This window comes from Amphiura filiformis, chromosome 3 (assembly GCF_039555335.1).
Source record: "Amphiura filiformis chromosome 3, Afil_fr2py, whole genome shotgun sequence".
In the NCBI taxonomy this organism is placed as follows: domain Eukaryota; kingdom Metazoa; phylum Echinodermata; class Ophiuroidea; order Amphilepidida; family Amphiuridae; genus Amphiura; species Amphiura filiformis.
Window position 1 is genome coordinate 67,722,552 of NC_092630.1, and position 18,987 is coordinate 67,741,538.

At 35.1% G+C, this 18,987-nt stretch overlaps 1 protein-coding gene across 5 annotated transcripts in view; it reads right to left on the reverse strand.

The window, feature by feature from the left end:
- The window catches only part of LOC140149021 (fibroblast growth factor receptor-like 1), a 98,305-nt gene that overhangs the window by 21,162 nt on the left and 58,156 nt on the right, over positions 1-18,987 (reverse strand). For all 5 annotated transcript variants that reach the window (XM_072171160.1, XM_072171164.1, XM_072171163.1 and 2 more), the window contains exon 3: positions 14,170-14,439. In XM_072171160.1, the coding sequence (XP_072027261.1) occupies positions 14,170-14,439 (270 nt within the window). The remainder of the gene's footprint in view (positions 1-14,169; positions 14,440-18,987) is intronic.

The following is an 18,987-nucleotide window of genomic DNA, read 5'->3' on the forward strand; positions in this document are numbered from 1 at the left end:
GGGATAAACGTAGAGTGTGAGTATAATCAACTCCCACAATACATCACAGGTGTATTACATGACATTCTAAACAAGTTATTTTAACACCTATTCCCATTCCAATGTACACATTGTGAAGGGCCTCAAAGAATAACATGGATTGTGTTACCGTTTATAATTAACATCGATAAATGTGACGTGTCATGTCAAAAGGAGACACTTTTGGCCAGGTTATACATTTTGAGGTTTTTACATATCTTCAATATAGAGATATTTTGCTCCACAACGCCATTTTCTCCAATGAAATCGGACATTCCAAAAGATAAGCAGAATTTAAGATATTGAGTTGATAGTGATCATTCATAGTTATGGTATTATAAAATTGGAAATTGAGATAATCTCTTTAAAAATATTATTGCAATGTTGAGTAGTAGGAATTACCTTGAAAAATGTCTCAAAAAATAAAGATGCCAGATGCCAGTTATATTCGGTCTGAAACTACCAGATAATTTTTTAACATTAATAACATCACAAATTCACAACAAAACCAAATTGTGAAAAAATCACCATGACGGGCAGATTTTTGGTATAATATTTCTCCATTTACAATCCTGCAAGTTATTTTAAACCTAGTGTCTCCTTTTGACATGACCATTTATAATTAACATCAATAAATGACCATGGCACCATCTCAAAATAAAAAAAATAATATAAAAAAAATTTAAATACAAAAAAAAAAAAAAACTTGTTTGATTTGAGAAGTAATTAAAGAAATATGCTTGCAATTGATACAGCTAAACTATGGGGTTCTTGATATGCTTGCAGGCTTGATCAGGAGGGCTAGAGGGCTCTAATAAAGATATGTGACTGAGGGCCAAATATACCTTGATTTGCTAGTATTTCGGAGCTGCTCAAGGGCCAACTACAAATTGGCCAAAAATACCTTGTTTTACTAGTATTTCAGAGCTGGGCGGGCCAGATCTGGCCCATGGGCTGCCTATTGAGAACACAGGAACTAAACCCAGAGAACATGTGTTTAAGGGAGATATAAACCCAGAGAACATGCGTCTAAGGGAGCTATACATGTAAGTACCTCCCTCTTTGGTGGCATATGAGCCTCCTTTGATAGCAATAAAATAGCAAAATTGAGGATTAATAAATTCATCGGATTCTGCGATTTGGAAAAAAAAGTAGCAAGCATGCCCCAGTACAATTTTTAAACCTTCCCATTTGTACAATCTATGACCTACTTTTTGCTTACTAGTAAAACATAACACAACATGAAATTTGCAATTACTTTACATTCATTTGAGACATATGAAATGACATTTGGTACCATTTTGCACAGGATTGTGGGTAAGTATTTATTTTGACTTTCAGATACACAGGAGGAGCAAGCCAGATACATTTATTTGCACGGAGGTACAAGGGAAGGGGCTTTATCTTCTATTTCACCTGTAGAAGATGTGTACGTCATCATGATAAATTATCTTTTAAATCTCGAGACTGTTTGGTCATCCAACTTTCACCCCAATCCATAATAGATCGAGCACAACTATATTATGCAGTTGTGTAGGTTTAATAATATGATTATTTCATTATCAGATGGGTATTAATTTATAATTAATCATTAAATCATTATTCTATCAAAATGTTTCCATTATAGGATTGTAGTCATAGCAACAGAATAATGCCATATCCGTTATGTTTTCTTTTAATTTTGGCTTGTAGAAACTAAAATCAACTTCAAAGCATATTCCATCTATTCACAAATTCTCTCTTCCCTTTTGCAGAAGCAAGTGCTAAACCAATCTTATTTTAAAATCACAGCACCATAACACTGATAGTATGACTATGGGGCATGAAAATTACTTAGCTAACAAAATGATACAACTCGTTCATCTCTCTTACTCTCTCACTCTCTCTACCTCTTCACGTCTCTCTTTCCTCATTTAAAGCACCAATTCCACTTCATTTCCACAATTCAATTTGGTCTCTTCCCGCTCCTCTTGCTAATTAGATCATGTCTTGATTACGAGTCTGACGAGTCTGTCGACAGTGAATGAGCAGTCCATCGGCTGTTCCTGGTACACGTGTAACACAAGATGCATGAAGTGGTTTCGGCCCACTGGCCCCACTGATTGGACCATCCGTATGCCCATGCAAGATGGAATTTGGGCGCATGACATCCTATATGGTTTCAAACGTATTTTCAGTTTCAAGATTTGCACTCTAGTTGCAACCCAAAACTTCTCATGAAAGTTATCCAATGTGGTAATGTTAGCATTTGACATTCCTTCATCAAGTTCTTGCTTTGAATTGTTTATCAGATGTTTTATGTTTCATGACCGACATTTTAGAAAAATCGCCCACTTCCATGCATCGACTCATCCTCCTCCTCATCGATTTCAATTTTGCTGTCACTTTTTAATAAAAAATGCATTTAGCAAATGAAGGCCATATATAATAGGCTAATGTGACACATAAACACCATTACTGCACATTTACCGCAGGGAAATGCACAAAATATATTGATTTGAATTTGAAAGCTTATTTCAGCGCTGTTTTAATCCTTATATTTTATACGATTCAATTATTTTGAATTCATGTGAAAGAGTACAATCTCTTATCAAGGCCAGAATTTCTAGTCAATTTGACATTCAACCTGTTAAAAACTGGCACTATTTGGTGCTCAACCTGTTAACATCAGATTTATTTCTTCACTTGAATTCCCGTAAGTGACAATGTCTGCCGTGAGGAAGCAATAAATGTAATGACGATGTTAAAAAAATTCATCTAAAATTCCACCTTGTGACTCATACTTGGTAACATTCTGTTGATGGGACATGGGGGATTTGGAGTGTGAAGAAGGGTCCCCACCCAGCCATTTGGAATGAATGAACTAATGAACGAATGAATGAATGAATGAAATCAGTAAAAAAACGCATTGTCTTGGGTATAGACTTGACTAGGAGTATGCGCATGGTGGAAGAGTAAGCCCACCTGACCAGAAAATCTCTATCGCCAATATCATCGAAGACGGATTTTGCATTGCGCAACTGAGCGTGGTGCTTTAATTTGTATTTGATTTCTAGCTGGGAGTGTTGTATGTTATGTGCTGGCACACCAGTTATCGGCTTGTTATCAATTATCTCTTTTAGACTTTCCTGCAAGCCTCCAGGCCTCCGCGTTGACTGAATCAAATTTACTCCAGCTATCTCTTCTTATACTATTATCAAAAGCCACAACATCCTTTGATTACTTGCACTTGAAGTTTCACTATTAAACATCACAAAGCTTGGTTTAAAGCTAACCTTATGCCAGTATATTAAAAGACCAGACTAGACATAAATATGAAAATAACCAAGATGAATGAAAGCATGAAGCAAAACAAGTGAGACATTTGACAAAGAAATTGGTGATTTTGTTGTTGTATACCAGCTTATACCAGGTACTTACTGTTTCTAGCCTGTTTAGTAATTAATAGGTTGACTGCATTCATTTCAGGAATAGAAGAACTTGACTCGCAATCTGTCCAGATCGTCACTCAGTTCTCCTTTTACAAATGGCTAGCATTTAATTTATCAATCTGTGTGTGCATGTTTAGAGTGATTAGTCAATTCATTTATCAGGCTTGGTTGGGTGGTTTGCAAACACAGTGGACTGGGGCTATAAGACAGATCAGATACAAAAGCAAAGATGGCATCCATGTTCTGCAACCGAGCTATTTCCAGAGATAAGAAAAACAACCAAATATTACGGTGGGAGAACAGAAATAGGGCAGGGTATGACGTGCTTTGCTCTTGAAAAGGGCCACTTTGTGAAAATGTTATTACTGTATTCCGCTCAATGTCTAATGCATCCATTATCCAAATGATCAGTCTAGCATCACTAGTTATTCAAGATACATGTATATGTTGAAAACATGCAAATAAAACTATCAAAATAGATCAAACTCTTGCATTAACCACTTTCTTGAAAACAATTTCTAGCCATCTAAACAGACTGCTTGAATAAAATACAGCAAAAACACATCTCACAAGTTCCCAAGTCACATTTCTACTATTTTTGGAAAGTCTCAGAAAGCTCTTAGAATGTTTGATATCTGGGGACCATATTTTGTTTGTAGTATCCTAGTGCTATTCTAGTATTCTTTTGAATCTGCCTCCTGCCCCAACTAGAATACTTAAAAGGAGAACTGTGATATATTTAAACTTAACATGCAGGTGGATTTGTACATAGATACAGCATTCAATATTGCACTAGAATATTCAAATCATAGCATATTGCCTAGATTTCTATTCCTTTTCATACTTCTGGGAGAATAGATATAAACATAGAAAATGCAGCATATGTCAATTGCACCATATTTTGTCTATTTTAGTCCTTCTCATACTCCTTGGAGAAAAATATTAGATAATATTAGAGAAAAACATTATATAAACATTCAAATCTGTTCAGTGGATGTAACAGATCACAATAAATGAATAAATGTAGGAAAAGTAGATTAAGGGGGTACTACACCCCTCGATAAATTTGTGTCTATTTTAGCATTTTTCTCAAAAACTATGAACACAATGGTAACAAAAGTTATGTATATTATAGGGGCAAGGAATCCAATTACTACACTGAAATTTCAGTGACCCAAGACAAGCGGTTTGTTATTTATGATAAGAAATAAGGTACCGCTAGGATGTACCTCATTTCCTTTCATATATACTGAACCGCTTGTCTTGAGTCACTGAAATTTCAGTGTAGTAATTTGATTCCTTGCCCCAATAATATACATAACTTTTGTAACCAGTGTGTTATTATTTTTTGAGAAAAATGCAAAAATAGTCACAAATTTACCACAGGGGTGTAGTACCCCCTTAAGTGTATTCTAAAGCAAATAGCTGCCTTGTGAACTGAACCAAGGTGTGATGTTTGTAATAATATATTATATATATACATGATCCACCCCCATATTATATTCATCATCAAAGAAAATGAATAGATACATTTTACATCTGAAAACAAAGGATCTAAAATACTAATTATTTGGATCAATTCATTCTATCACAAAACGTAGATGAACAGATAGAATAAAATCAATGAAAAATTGTGGTCCAAATTGATTTTTTTTTTTGGATGAAATTTGTGGTACAGATCCCTATTTCCCCAGTTCATAAAACAGGATACCGAGTTCACATCAAAGTTCAACCTTAATATTGTGGCAAAAATATTCGATTTTTTAACTCGGAATGTCTGTACACTTTTTTGTTTAACGACCGCACATTACAGCTGCAACAACTAAACCAACCCATTTCTAATTGCTCAAAATCATGCGCAGAAAAAATTGGTTCCATCATGCAGAAAGAGTCTTATTTCGACGGACCTGAAATAAAAACAACAAAATATGCTACTGATGGTCGACATGCCAATTCACACCTTGAATCAGCAGGCATGCTAGTGTTTTCCCACTTTTTTCTGAACGTAACAAAGCTTGCCTGCGGAACTGGTCCCGCCTCAACAAATCATTCTTTCCACATGATTACTCTACACTTGAATAGGTAAAAAAAATCGACAAAATTTCCTGCTCTTTTTTTGGGCAAATACTTGACACAGAAGTAAAGACTTTGTACTTTCTTTGTGTAAGTTTAATGCACTGTTAAATCGTACACTTGTTCCTAGATCCTGATAAGGTCATAAGTTGTTCATTTACTGTTAATTTACACCTCTACACAAAATTAATACAATTCTGATGTGTTATGTTTATGTACCAAGTAAAAACCAGCTTTAAGTGAACCTTTTAGGCACTTCAACTCTCAAACATTTTTTCAGACAAAAGTACTTTCAGCATTTTTGATAACATCTTGACAAGAAAAGTATAGTGTAAATAATCATCATCACTTTTGCACTCATGTTTCAATCTTGATTAAATATATTGTTCAGACTTATTGTCATATCAAAATGAATAAAACTTTTCAACATTGTTCAAGATGAGAAAAGTATACTTCATCATTTGTTTACACTGAAATTCAATGACATGCAGACTATAAAGCCTATAACTGCTTGCATAAGTTCCTCTTTACTCCAGATCTATTTGTCAAATAAGGGAAGCACCTGCGCTATAAAGCTACACAATGAGATAGATATTTTTATTGCCATATTTGACTATGTATATGATTCACAAGGAGTAAAATGATCTGCTTTTAAGCAAGTAATTACAACCAAAAAACCTGCTTCTCAAATACCCAACTCCAACTTACACATGGAAACATTGTATTTCCTTTAAACAAACTGGTGCATTGCTTTCTGGGTACTTTTACACTATTCAGGAAACTCGCAAGTTAGATTTCAACGTACTTTGTTATATTGTATTTTGCCATTAGGGCGAGGCTATACCATAGCTTGGAGCTATTGAATGGACCCTATTCTTCTCTAAGTGGGATGCAACTCATCTTCACTGGTATCAAATACTCCTAATTTGCATAAAGTTGTTTGCTTAGCTTCTCCTCAACATGAGTGATTCACAGGCGAAGATTTTAAAAGCCATAACATTCGGTTTCATTTGGCCCTGTGGCTTTGCAACCACACTCTCCCATTTGATGCATGTTATAACCTAAGGGAATGCAATTAACAAACAGCTCTACCACTTGCTGCTCATAATTTGCATAGATTTTCTTCTTGTAATTAATATTTAAAATAAAAGAGGCTTTTGTTATCTTGTCTTCAAAGTCAAGGGGTGTTAGCGAGTGCTAATAAACTTATACAAAGAAGGGGCTATTTGAAATTGGTAGAGTTTGCACCAAATTTCAAAGAACTTAAGAATAGGCTTCAAGTATATAGTCCTGAGGGCCTGCTCCCACTGCTTTGAAGGAACTGCATCTGCTCTTCAGCAACCTTATCTATCCTCTAGCCTCTAGATCCCCTTTATACCATGAAAGTAAATGCTGAAAGGTGCAGATAACTAAGTTTGGAACCATCCTTAATGCTGCCTCATATACTGGTATACAAAGAAAATATTTTTGATCATAATCAAGCAGAAATTCAACAGGAATTCTGAGGCTGCAGAGAGGGGAATACACACAAATGCTGTTCTTTCTGGTACTTATTTCATTTTTTTCCCAATTAATCATCTGGATTAACAAGGCCTAGTTTTCTACTTAACATAACAAGGAGAAATTATGAATTCAAAAAATCATCTTATATTACACTCCTCTTTTCTTTATTTTATGCTAAATTTTAGTGTGCATTATTAAGTGTTGATATTAAAGCATCAAGAATTTGGCTAAAGGTGAAAATAAACCTCACCCAAATCGTGTCATTTCCTATATTTTCACCATCTTTCCGTGGTTTGAATTTGAATTGCCAATTCATGAAACCAATCCTTCCAAACCTAATATCTAACTTCCCTGTCTCAAAAAGAGGCTTGAATTTATCTTCATATACACCTATAGGATGACATCATGATGACCTCATCACATCCATAGCTATCCATACCGCAACCACGACTAAGTTTGCTGCGAGGACGTTTTTGCAGCTTTCAGTAACAGTAGCTGTCATATTGTAATGGACAAAAATTAATTTTCATGGCAACAGGGGTTAGTTTTCTCTTATGGATTGACTGTCAGAAGTAATACCTAAGGGAGGGCCTGAAGATGTTACATTCTTACTAATTCATCTTGTTGAGTGCTATTAAGATAGACAGACATATTGTTACAGATCTTAATTGACATCTTTGAATCAAACCCTCATTCTGCTCCAAACATCTGTAATTTCTAGTACATTAACCCTCATTCATTCAAGATTTTCACTTTACAATTTGGTTAAATGTGAAATTTGTTATCTCGTTGTGTTTTAAGACTTGAAAGACTAGGCATGTGTGGGCATCATTGGTCTCTGCCTCCTCTCTAAAATATGCAATCTCTTTCTCAAATACAAAAGTTTGATGTGCAAATTTGGATGTTGTTGAATCAGCCATATCCACGGTAACGAAAGTGTCATGTCCCACATCAACTATGTTTGTATAGCTTGGGGCATTTTTCCACCTGAGGTTGAGTCTTCCAATGATGCACAAACAAGTTCACATTTCTGATAGAACAAAGTAAAGTTCATAGAACTGAGATCTCTGGGGGTGAGATGTGCACTTGGCAACAACAAAAATTGGCCTGCTTGTGTAAATGATGAATTAATATAGAAGTTCGTAAACTGACACACTTTCTATACAGTTGTACACACAAAAAGGAATCAGAATGAATATGTGCCAATTTATTATGGATTTGGTGACCAATATATGTGGCATTCCTGCAGGGATAAAGGACAAATACGACCAGCCAATCTTTGCCAATCCAGCCAACGTGCGGCAAAAGCACCTTTTTTTTTGACATAATTACATGTTAAATCCTTACCAGCTAAGTTTTGAAAGTGAAAGCAAAGAAAAATGGATAAATCCATAAAAATAACAAGACTGGGGGAGTGATTATGTTAGCAAGTACAGCACAACATACTTAATAATACATAAGAGCAGAGAGAAACTGAGGATCAAGTAAGATGGAAGGCAAATGGAAACCGCTGAGACAGGCTGAAAAGAGTATTCCGAACACCTGAATAAACCTTGTCATGTTTGGTTCACATGCAGTTTCCGGAACCATGACTGTTTCATCAATGGATTTCTTTCACTCAAAGAGGGATTCTTATTTTGGGACCTAAAGTGATGTTTTGGGGGTATTTGACTGGGATTTGCTGGTTCTACATTTTCATTCTATTGTACGTTTGACTAGAAGCAATTCCATGGTATATTTCATAACAAATAAATATACAGTCCTGAATGAATTGAAACTATACAGTAAGACAAACAGATCAATTAAAACAATATACACACCTGAAAAGCCTCAATATTGGATTGCTAAGGTCAAAGGTCATGTATCAAGTTATATATGAATCTTTATTTTGACTCGTATCTGTCACCAACATGTACTATATATAGCAGGGATGTTAAAGACAATTTTCCAATGGCAATATACTTTTTTCACACTAGTGCTTGGAATTGAATAATAAATTGCCATCTAAATCAGCTATGAACTTGAGTATACTTAGCAAAGTACTGAACAATAAACTGAAAATAAACACTATCAGTAATCAAGGCCATTGCTAATTAAAGAAGCCTAATTAAGAGGTGAGTGACTTCACAGAGTGTCATCTTTGTGGTTTGTTGATTTTAGGATGGGACTCTAGTTAATTCCGCTCAGCTTCGCCAGCTGGGTCCAGCCGAGGATACGCATAAAATCTAAACAAGATGGCAGCTTTTAGAGATGGCAGCTTATAAATCAACTATAACACTATCAAAGAGCAAATGGCCATTAGCTCAATGCAGCTTTTCATTTTTTCCTGCAGAAAGAAAAATGACTTTGTAAATTGAGTCAGAGACAATGCAGCCTATACCACAAGATCCTTTATTATGCCATGAGGGATATTTTATGACACAATGTTCAGCATTAGACATTTTGTGTCGCATTTTTTCCACCTGCTTGGAATTAAGATGCTCCAAACTGGACATCAACAATATATTTGAAAGGCCCATGTAGGGATTGTAACTTTCACTGCCATATCTAACATGTCTAACAACATTATAAAGTGCAAGCCACGGATCACTTTAGTTTTCTATAGCCCACCCACATTTTTGTCAAAATGTTTATTATTTTGACCATTTTTAAAACAGATAAAGAGATAAAATATCTGGATAAAAACAAAACTTATATTAATTTAATCTTAAAACTCTGGTGTTCAATAATCCTATGGTTTCAAATATAATCTAAGCATGCTTTGAGCAAATACAAGACCTTTAACTTGGGTTTTCTGAAAATATATATTCTTTTTAAAATAATTCCTCTTTTTATTTAAAGACCCATTCAGTGATTTCATTAAAATTGTAAAAAAAAATTAAAATTGTTTATAAATAAAACAAATTGTCATTAGGGTTTTTTTGAAAAATTTAGCAAAAAAAAAAGGAAACAACAATCAAAGTTAAAATTTTAATGCTAATTTTTACTTAGTAGAGAAATTACAATTTCCTAATTCTTATTTTGTCTTTAATACACAGCTTTGGGCTTCACCTCTAGAAGGCTATATGTTAGCACATCCATGACACTAACTAAGGTGCCAAAATCTTAATTTTGATGATTTTTACAAACCCCTATTTCACCACACCTCAACGAAAGTTGAGAAAACTAACAGTATAAAGGGGTGGATACACGATTTAAACAAATTATCGAAGGGGGCTGAAATATATGCCGATTTGTTTGACATCCCCTCTACAGTACAGTACCTTCCAATATTCCAAGTCTTATTGAAACCAAAAGCTTGAATACTGTTGACGATTACAAATTCCCGAGCTCATGCAGCAACATTAATGAACTAATGTAAAAACAGCCGGCCAAATTGATTCCCCTCACGTTACCGAACTCATCATCTTAAAACCCTAGCGAGACAAGTGTTTCTGGAGTGCAGAGAAGCTTCCAAAACCTCGGCTTCAAATTTGCCAATTCAATTTACCACAGCTAAACCTTCTCATGCTAAAAGTTACATCAATCTTGGCCCTTTTTTTTAACATCAATATTTATTTCGTTCAGTTACTCTCAAAATTTAGCAGCCAACTGTCCCTTTAATTGATATCGCGCATATTAATACAGCATTGACTTGTCTGTCCTGTGTTTGTCCAATTTCGATTGGTGTCAGGCAATGTACAAATTAACCTATATCATTCTAATAGCATGAGTGACACATCACCTGCCATCGCTAAAACCTGACAACACCATCATAAAGCAAAGGAACTAAACCATATGAAAACTGATCCAGTTTTGCCGAGAAATTGATTTTTTTGCCCGAGTCTGTTATGAAAAGAACATTATGCGGCGGCGGCAGCTCATGATATGTATCGTTTCCAATGCCATGATTTGAATAATTTAAAGAAATGTTGTAAAATATGTATAAGAGAAGACTGCAATGTCAAAAGAAATGACAAATATGGCAACATTTTCTTCCAACACAGGGATAACAGCTTTTGCATTTTTTGCGAAGCCATGAAATTGAGTTTGCGACAAAGGATGGCGGCAATCTTCAATCAACTTTATACAGCAATGGTTTCATAATAGCTATGTAGTTGAAGCCATATAAAATTATCTGTGACTTGAACAATTGAAATTGGACTCAAATTGACTTGTGGATTCAAACAAAACATCTTGCTTCAAGTTCATCTTTATTGGTTGAATGGTTGTGCTACCTAAGCAAGCTATACACAAGCCATCCCATCTATTATATTTGAATGATAATAAGTTTCATTATCTCTATTTTAAATAATTTGTTTGCAAGTGGAATTTGGTTTGGATGTTTACAAACAAATGTTTTATCTGCAACTAGCATATATGTGTATGTATGAGCTATAGAAATGAAGAGAATATATGATACGAGGATCAAACCTAAATCATAATATCATGCTTATTGTCATATGGGGTGAAAGCCTGATATCTCATAATATCAACATCTATTAATTGATTATTTATCAGTTTTATTGGTTATATTCAACAGCAATAATGAATAATTGCTTTGAAAGCACACATCAATAAAATAAATGAATTGGGATTTTATGCACCATTCATTACCAGCAACTTGTAAAAATTGAATACGGCAACCAGAAAATATCCTCCAGAGCCAACAATACGGTGCTCTACTACATGTATATGAAAGTTAAAAGAAAAATTTCTCCCTATAAATATTTATTTCCATTCATGCTGCAATTTGTTCATCGAGGCTTGACTTTTCTGTTTAACAAATTGATTTACATACAAATTTTGAACTTTTACCCAGCTTCTACTATAAATTCAGAATCATGTTATGAAAAATACTTGAACTTGTGAATATAAATCATGTAGGAGGATAAAAACCTGCTTATTACAATTTCATAATGCATGATTTTGAAATCCGATCTCAAGCATCTGGTGGACAGGGCAGATGAGATAGACAGGGCAAGTGTAATCGCCGCAAAAACAATGAATTCTCCTTTCAGTCCGCCGGCGGATACGAGCGAAGCCCCGGATTGCCCAAACTCAATGTGATCGATCCACCTTGTTTAGTATGCATAACAGCCTCAGTTCCCCCTATGGGTATAAATGCAAAATACACTCGCACCTCTACTGCATTTTCATTGATGGGAGTTTTAGGGAAGGGTGTAGTATATCACGCTACGTTGTTATCATCTCATACAAATGTTAACCCTAATGGGCGCGAGTCTCTTATTTAGCCAGACATGTTAGGTGGCCTAGATTTTTTTACTCTTTATTCTTGTCACAAAGGGATAGTCTAACCATGCAATGGACTCTTCAGGTAGACAGACAGGTCACTCCTACCTAATGGTCAAAATGAGCAGTTTTTTCTTTCGTACAAAACATGAAATTTGATAAGTTCTGACCATCTTCACTGATCTTATCGAATCTTCAAGTCAACGACTTGTCGTTTACATTTGAAATGGTTTGTGAATGGAGCAGGCTGAACAAACAGGGTAAAAGCTACTGTTGTATGCTGAGAGAACTATTTTGAAGAGGTTGTTATTGCGCTAACGCTCCTGATATTGAGCCGTAATGCTTTTACTGTCATCGGTTTCACTGGGGACGGAAGCGGCCACACAGTAACTGTGGCGACAAATAAATATTACACTCAATTGCAATTTCTTTTCAGACATGGTTTCATATTACTGATAACAGTCACAAGTTTCAAAGATTTTTGTAAATGTGTGCGAAAGGCGTTAACAAGTATAGCACTTAATAAACCACCTAAACTAAAGTTACTTTTGAAGGAAAATGTGAAAACACAATGTGTAAATATGATATTGACAATTTATGCATAAGAACAAAGCAATTAATCTATTGCACGGTTCCGCCATATGCGGGGAGAGCCTCAAACTGGCAATAGACATAATAGGAAGTATTACATAACTTTACGTAATGTTATATGACTGGTTCAATTCCCATTCATACATGTTGCCAGATCGAGGCTCTCCTCACATATGGCAGAACCATGCAATGGGTGAATAAGAGCTTCGAACTGCTCACAACAGGACTTGGTCTTGGAACCTTCCACTGAATGGTCCAATGCTCTATCAGCCGAGTTAATGGAAAAACTACGGGATAACAAACATCTTTTTATTCACAAGAATGCAACTCAATTGGATGGTAGATTGCCTTGGATACCTGTAAATTTAAGTCAAGTCTTCTTTATTCCACCAAACTGATTTGATCCCGGGGATTTGATAGAACAATTAACTGTAGAGCATTGGCCTGGAAGGCCAAAGATCCCAGTTGCAAATCTTGAATGATGCAGTTTTTTTCCCTTTGAATATTATTCCTGATATGGGTGAAAATGTTTGTATTAATGTATTCCTACCCTATATATTATTAAGTCTCTGTTTCTCTGACAATTGAGTAACTACTTCATAGCTGAATGGTGAAATATATACTTGTACTATATAAGTTATCAAATTATCTCAACAGTCTATGGTTTCACAAAGGTGTCTTTAAACGCACAGAAAGTGTAACCAATTGCTCACCCCTCCTCTTCTAGGGGGTTTTGGAAATAATTGCTAATTTGTGACTTACAGGTGTGAGCGTGACAAGGGAATCTACTCCGCTCACGTGCAACCAAATATGTTTTCATACCTAAATTGCTGGGATTCAGATTTCCATAGAAAATATTAAGTGCAATTCTATTTTTTGCAACCAGGTGAAAATACATCTGATGCATTTATGAATGTGAACCAGACAGAAATACTAATAGTGTTAGGTGGAAAATCTTTTCAACTGTTGTTGTTGCTGTCTTTGAAAGTAAATTTTCTGTGTTATTCATCATCCTGGTATTTTTTATGTAACTTTTTAACAAAGATTATGCTCTCACATTTTTAATCTAAAAACATAAGGTATATTGCTGATAGCGATCAATAGGCAAATGTGATGCATGCTGGGAACAAGAAGAGTTCAAAAGCTATGGAATTTGTCACCTGTGATGGCGGATTTGAGCCCTTTTCGGTCCCAGCATGCATTACATTCGCTATCAACAATATTACTTACGAGTGCTTATGGTTGGCTGTGTTTATCAATGAACTATGAGGCTATAGCTGAATGAAGACAAAGATACTTATTTGATGGCTAACTAACTTACCAACTGTAAGGGTGAAATTGATAGAGACACTGCCAAAACCATTAGTTGCTCTACACACGTATTGTCCAGAATCTTCCACCACTACATCTTTGATTTTGAGCCCAGTGCTTCGAACCCGAAATCTCTCCCAGCCATCGTTGATTGACTCCCCATCTTTGGTCCACATAGTCAGAGGTACAGGATTACCGGAAACAGGACATAGGAGTTTCACCGTTCTGCCAGTTCGACTCTTCTTGTAGCCTTCCACTGCTTCTAACTGTCTTGGAGGTCCTGTAAATATATATCAAAAGAAAAATAAAGAATTTTTACTACTTCATCCACATCTCATTTGTATTATTATAGGTTTGGTATTAAGGATCATACACTACAGACTTTTTAGTGGATGTAGATATTTCAATGTAACATGCATATAGTGATAATATATTTCTACCAAAGAGATAACATTTTATAACTCTCATTAATAATTAGCTCTATTAATTAAATGATAGTAATCCACTTCAAAAATCACCAGTCCTTGCAAAAACTAATCAATTAGCAATAATTAATATGATTACTTACTATTAAAGTGAGTGTGCTGTGATTATACAAATTGCAGCGTAATGTAAACAATACCTCCTAGCTCATGAATTCATTCCAAGGAAATGCTAATGCAACTTGTACAAACCACTCTGATCAAATTTAACTAGCCAATCTTATTAATTATTCACATTGTCTTTCCTCTGGCCCAAATACTTATTTCATGAACGGCCGTTTCTCTGACAGTAAAAAAGACTATTATTTTGCTTATGTATAAAACATAAGCTATAGGAGAGTCCAAACACACCATAGCGAACTCTGTAGACTATACAAGTGATTTCACAATGGGAATACTATTCAATAAAACAATAGAAAACATATAATTATTTCTCCAGCATGAAGTGGAAAGTTAGATAGGAAAATAAAGCCATGCTTTATTCTGACGTTTGTGCCTGACAGTTAATCCGAAGGGATAGGATCGGTGCGAAATGGAAATCTTTGCATAAGCCAGGTCTTAGTTTCGATAGCATCTCGACTTCCCACGTATTTGTTCACAAGCAAACGTGATACACAAGTTTGCGTGTGCGGTAGATTTCAATTGTTGTGTTAACTGTCAAGGAAATATTTCTTGTAAACATTTCTATTTAGATTGTCCTTGTGTTTGATGGGCCTAATAATTGTGCAAATGTCCGGTTAAAAAAAATAGAAGAAACCTTGCAGTATTTATTTAATTTTTTTTTTTCTCTTTTTTTACTTGCAAAAATGCTGTGTATGATACCCTGGACTTCTTTCAAGAAAATGTTAGTTGTAAACAAACATCTCTACTTAAAATTGTCCTTGAATTTGATGACAATTAGAAGCTTTGCATCAGAAATGTTAAAAAATAAGAAAACCCTTGCCATTTCTGAATAGTTGCAAAAACAGGATTTCTTTCAAGAAAATGTTTGATGTAAACATTTCTATTCTAGTTGTCCTTGAATTTGATGACAATTTATATACATCTGTGAGGTTGAGTGGGAGATAGCAGCTTGCACATCTCAAATAAAGAATACTGCAATGGAAGCATTTTCTTTCCTCTTTCATCCTGTTCTAGATTTGTATCTTTTAAGAAGATCTAATTGTTTATTCGGCATTCCTTTAATTTTATTTTGTGTGCTTCCCAAATCCAAGACTAATAATTATTACTTCTATTCATATGATTCATACCAAAATGTCAAGGATAGTAATAATCATAAATATTGCAATTAGCTATCTTCTACACCAGAATGGAGTTTAAGTAACACCTTTTTTCCAAGGAAAAATATTGTATTTCATCTACTCGCTAAAAGCATCAAATTTGATGAAAGATACCTGATTTGAAACCTAAATTTGGCTAAATGCAATCTGCCAAATTTTGACACATTTAAGACTGATTGATATCATGTACATTTGCTAATAATGAAACAGATGTGTCAAAATAATACTATTGGTAGAAATTCAAGTGGTAGCTATGGTAACTTGAACATTGTCCATATCCTAGAGGTACGTGCGACAACTGCAATTGCTCCAAGAAACTGAGTCTGATGGCGTGCACACTTTCTGGTATCAATTTACATATATCTGAGTTTACATTTAAAGCATCTCAATTTCTTTAAAATCTGATTTGATTTAAGAAGATCAGATAGCCTTCATAGGAAGGAAAGTATATGTCCTATCATCATGATCACTGCGGATGTTAAAAATCTCAAGTGGAACTAGGTATCAATAAGAAAGTCTCAAACTTGATTTTTTTCCTAAAGATCTTTGTTTCCGTATGTACATAATCTTATATTATATAAGTTGACATATGAAGCTCTCTGCAGAATTATTTTATTCAATGCATATGACCTTTTCACTTAAGAAAATTAGTCTTATGAAGCAACTTTGTGTAATTTAACGAAGCCAAATTTTGCATACAAGTTGGTTGTTTGCGCATTAATATATTCAAGCCGAGATTGATTGTATGGCTGGAGACGTCCACTAGTAAATCCCTGCTGAGCTTAACTTTCCTTTAAAAATAGGATATAGCCTCAGTGGAATTACGATCCACGGAGACATGATAGCGAATACAATATTTAAAACTCTGCATACTATGCCAGATTTTCTGTTGTGCGTTTTTCAGCATAAAAAATAATGGATGAAGATCCGCTGGGATAGGAGGTAGTTCCCTCATACTCCAGGGTGTGCTGTAAATCCTTGATTATCCATCAGGTCTGTCCCATTCATCGCTGATATAAGTTACGATAGGATTGCTTTTCAATTCAAACAGTGTATTCTCATGGGGGATCCTATGAAAGCTAGCGGATGAATACACACCTACTTATTCCCAGATTGGTTCAATGTCGATGATACAAGCTTTTCGAGAATATTGAGACAGGGATGCTTAACGTGTATAAGTCAGTGACTCTGCTTTCTTTATGCAAAGACTTTATTACTCTTAAGATATAAACCAGACTTAATAATGAAAGGCACTTCTCACTGTAAGTGTCAATAATGCCCATGTTAAGACTCCCTTGCAACGTTTGCTAATATCCGTCCTCGCAGTTTGCATGCTGAAAATTAACATGACATAGAAATGACCCAAATCCTTGAATTTCATGTAACTTTTGAACAAATCATGAGCGTAAACAGCTTGGGGAGTAGGCAATGAAGTATTAGAGATCAGAATTGAAGTATTACGATAATGATGAATCTGTCAATCATATTTATTTATTTTGATGATATTTTGCAATCCCTAGTAGATATCACACTTCTGGTTTTAGTTCCTGGTGAAACAGATACTTGAGATGCTACCTGGAGCAGTGCAATGCAGCAATCCTCTATAGGTATTGATAAACCCTATTATTGCTATGAAAATCCATTTCGTTTATAAATTGACTTAAAATTGGCGATTACATGGTATGTCTAAGCCTGTCTAGATGGTTGTGAAGTATTATAGCGAGCGAAAGAGAGGGCTAGAGAAACAGACAAAGCGATAAGATTAGAGACAGACCATCCAGTACAGACAGAGTGGCTATCAAGTCAAGTAGACCTGCAAAATGGACAAATGGACCATCAGAAATAACTCCTCCAATGTGAACATTTTGCCTCCATTGTCAATTTGGTTCATTTCCTGTTGACAGAATCTTAGCCAACCTAGTCCGTGAAACATGCATGTTTTGAAGCAATTTTGGGTGTAAAGTGCAAGCTAAATACTCCCTAGGATCTCTTGGCAAGAACAAATTGTAACATAAGATGCAACTTTAGTGTATGATAATTACATACCAGCCTCACTCTAGCTATGTCATAACATACATGGAGGAGTTAAGCATACTTTGCATTCGGGGCATTAAACATTATTTTGTTAGCATTTATAAATCTGAGCTGTATACATGGAAGGAGATCTTGGCAAGCAAAGCAGATCAAGTATTGAGGCTATTTTTCAAGATGCTCGATATGTTTATACCCACAGATACTTACCTGTATTAAGCGGTAATTAACAAATTTTGTCTTAATTACGTTTGAAACAAAATGGCCACCGCATGCCCTTGACAACAAGGCGATGGTGAACTTCTCTCAGGTGAACTAATTTGTTTATTTGCCTTTCCCTTTTACTAAAACAACATTTATACAGGTGCAATTAAATCAATCTCTGTTCCTTACTCTCAAATTTTGCATGATAATTCAATCAGCATATGCAGAGGACACGCAATGTGTATGTGGAGGAGGCTATAATGTACATGAATGTAAACTAAAAGGAGTCTTGAAGTGGTAATTAGTAGCGTTTTGTTGGGCTGTCTAGCCCTGGCCTTCATGTTGCCGCCTGCTTGCAACTCGTTTTACATGCGTAATTGCTTACTTTTCTACCTTATTTCCTTCATTCTGCCGCTTCAACAGGCACAATATATTTGAAGACATGCCTTATTTGCATAACTGGTACAAATATGTCTGCTTCATCTGTTCAGGAAGTTTTTGTGGTTTGAAGACTGTACTGCGGAATAGTGGCCCCATGTTAATCAAAACCAGAGTCCGTTCCTCTCCAATTACTGTACGTAAGGTTGCACATTTTCTACTTTGTCTTTGCAGCTTTTAATTAAAATTATTTATTTGTTCCTACATAGTACATCATCAGATATTATTTGTTGCCTCCTATTTATTTTATATCATGGGTACAACAATATCATATTGATGGCATGCTATCATTTATCACCATGATCACAAGACTATATTTAGTATTAGTGAGCAGTGAAAATATACAACATCACTGATCGCTTCCCTTATAAACAAAACACTGTCCTAATCTAA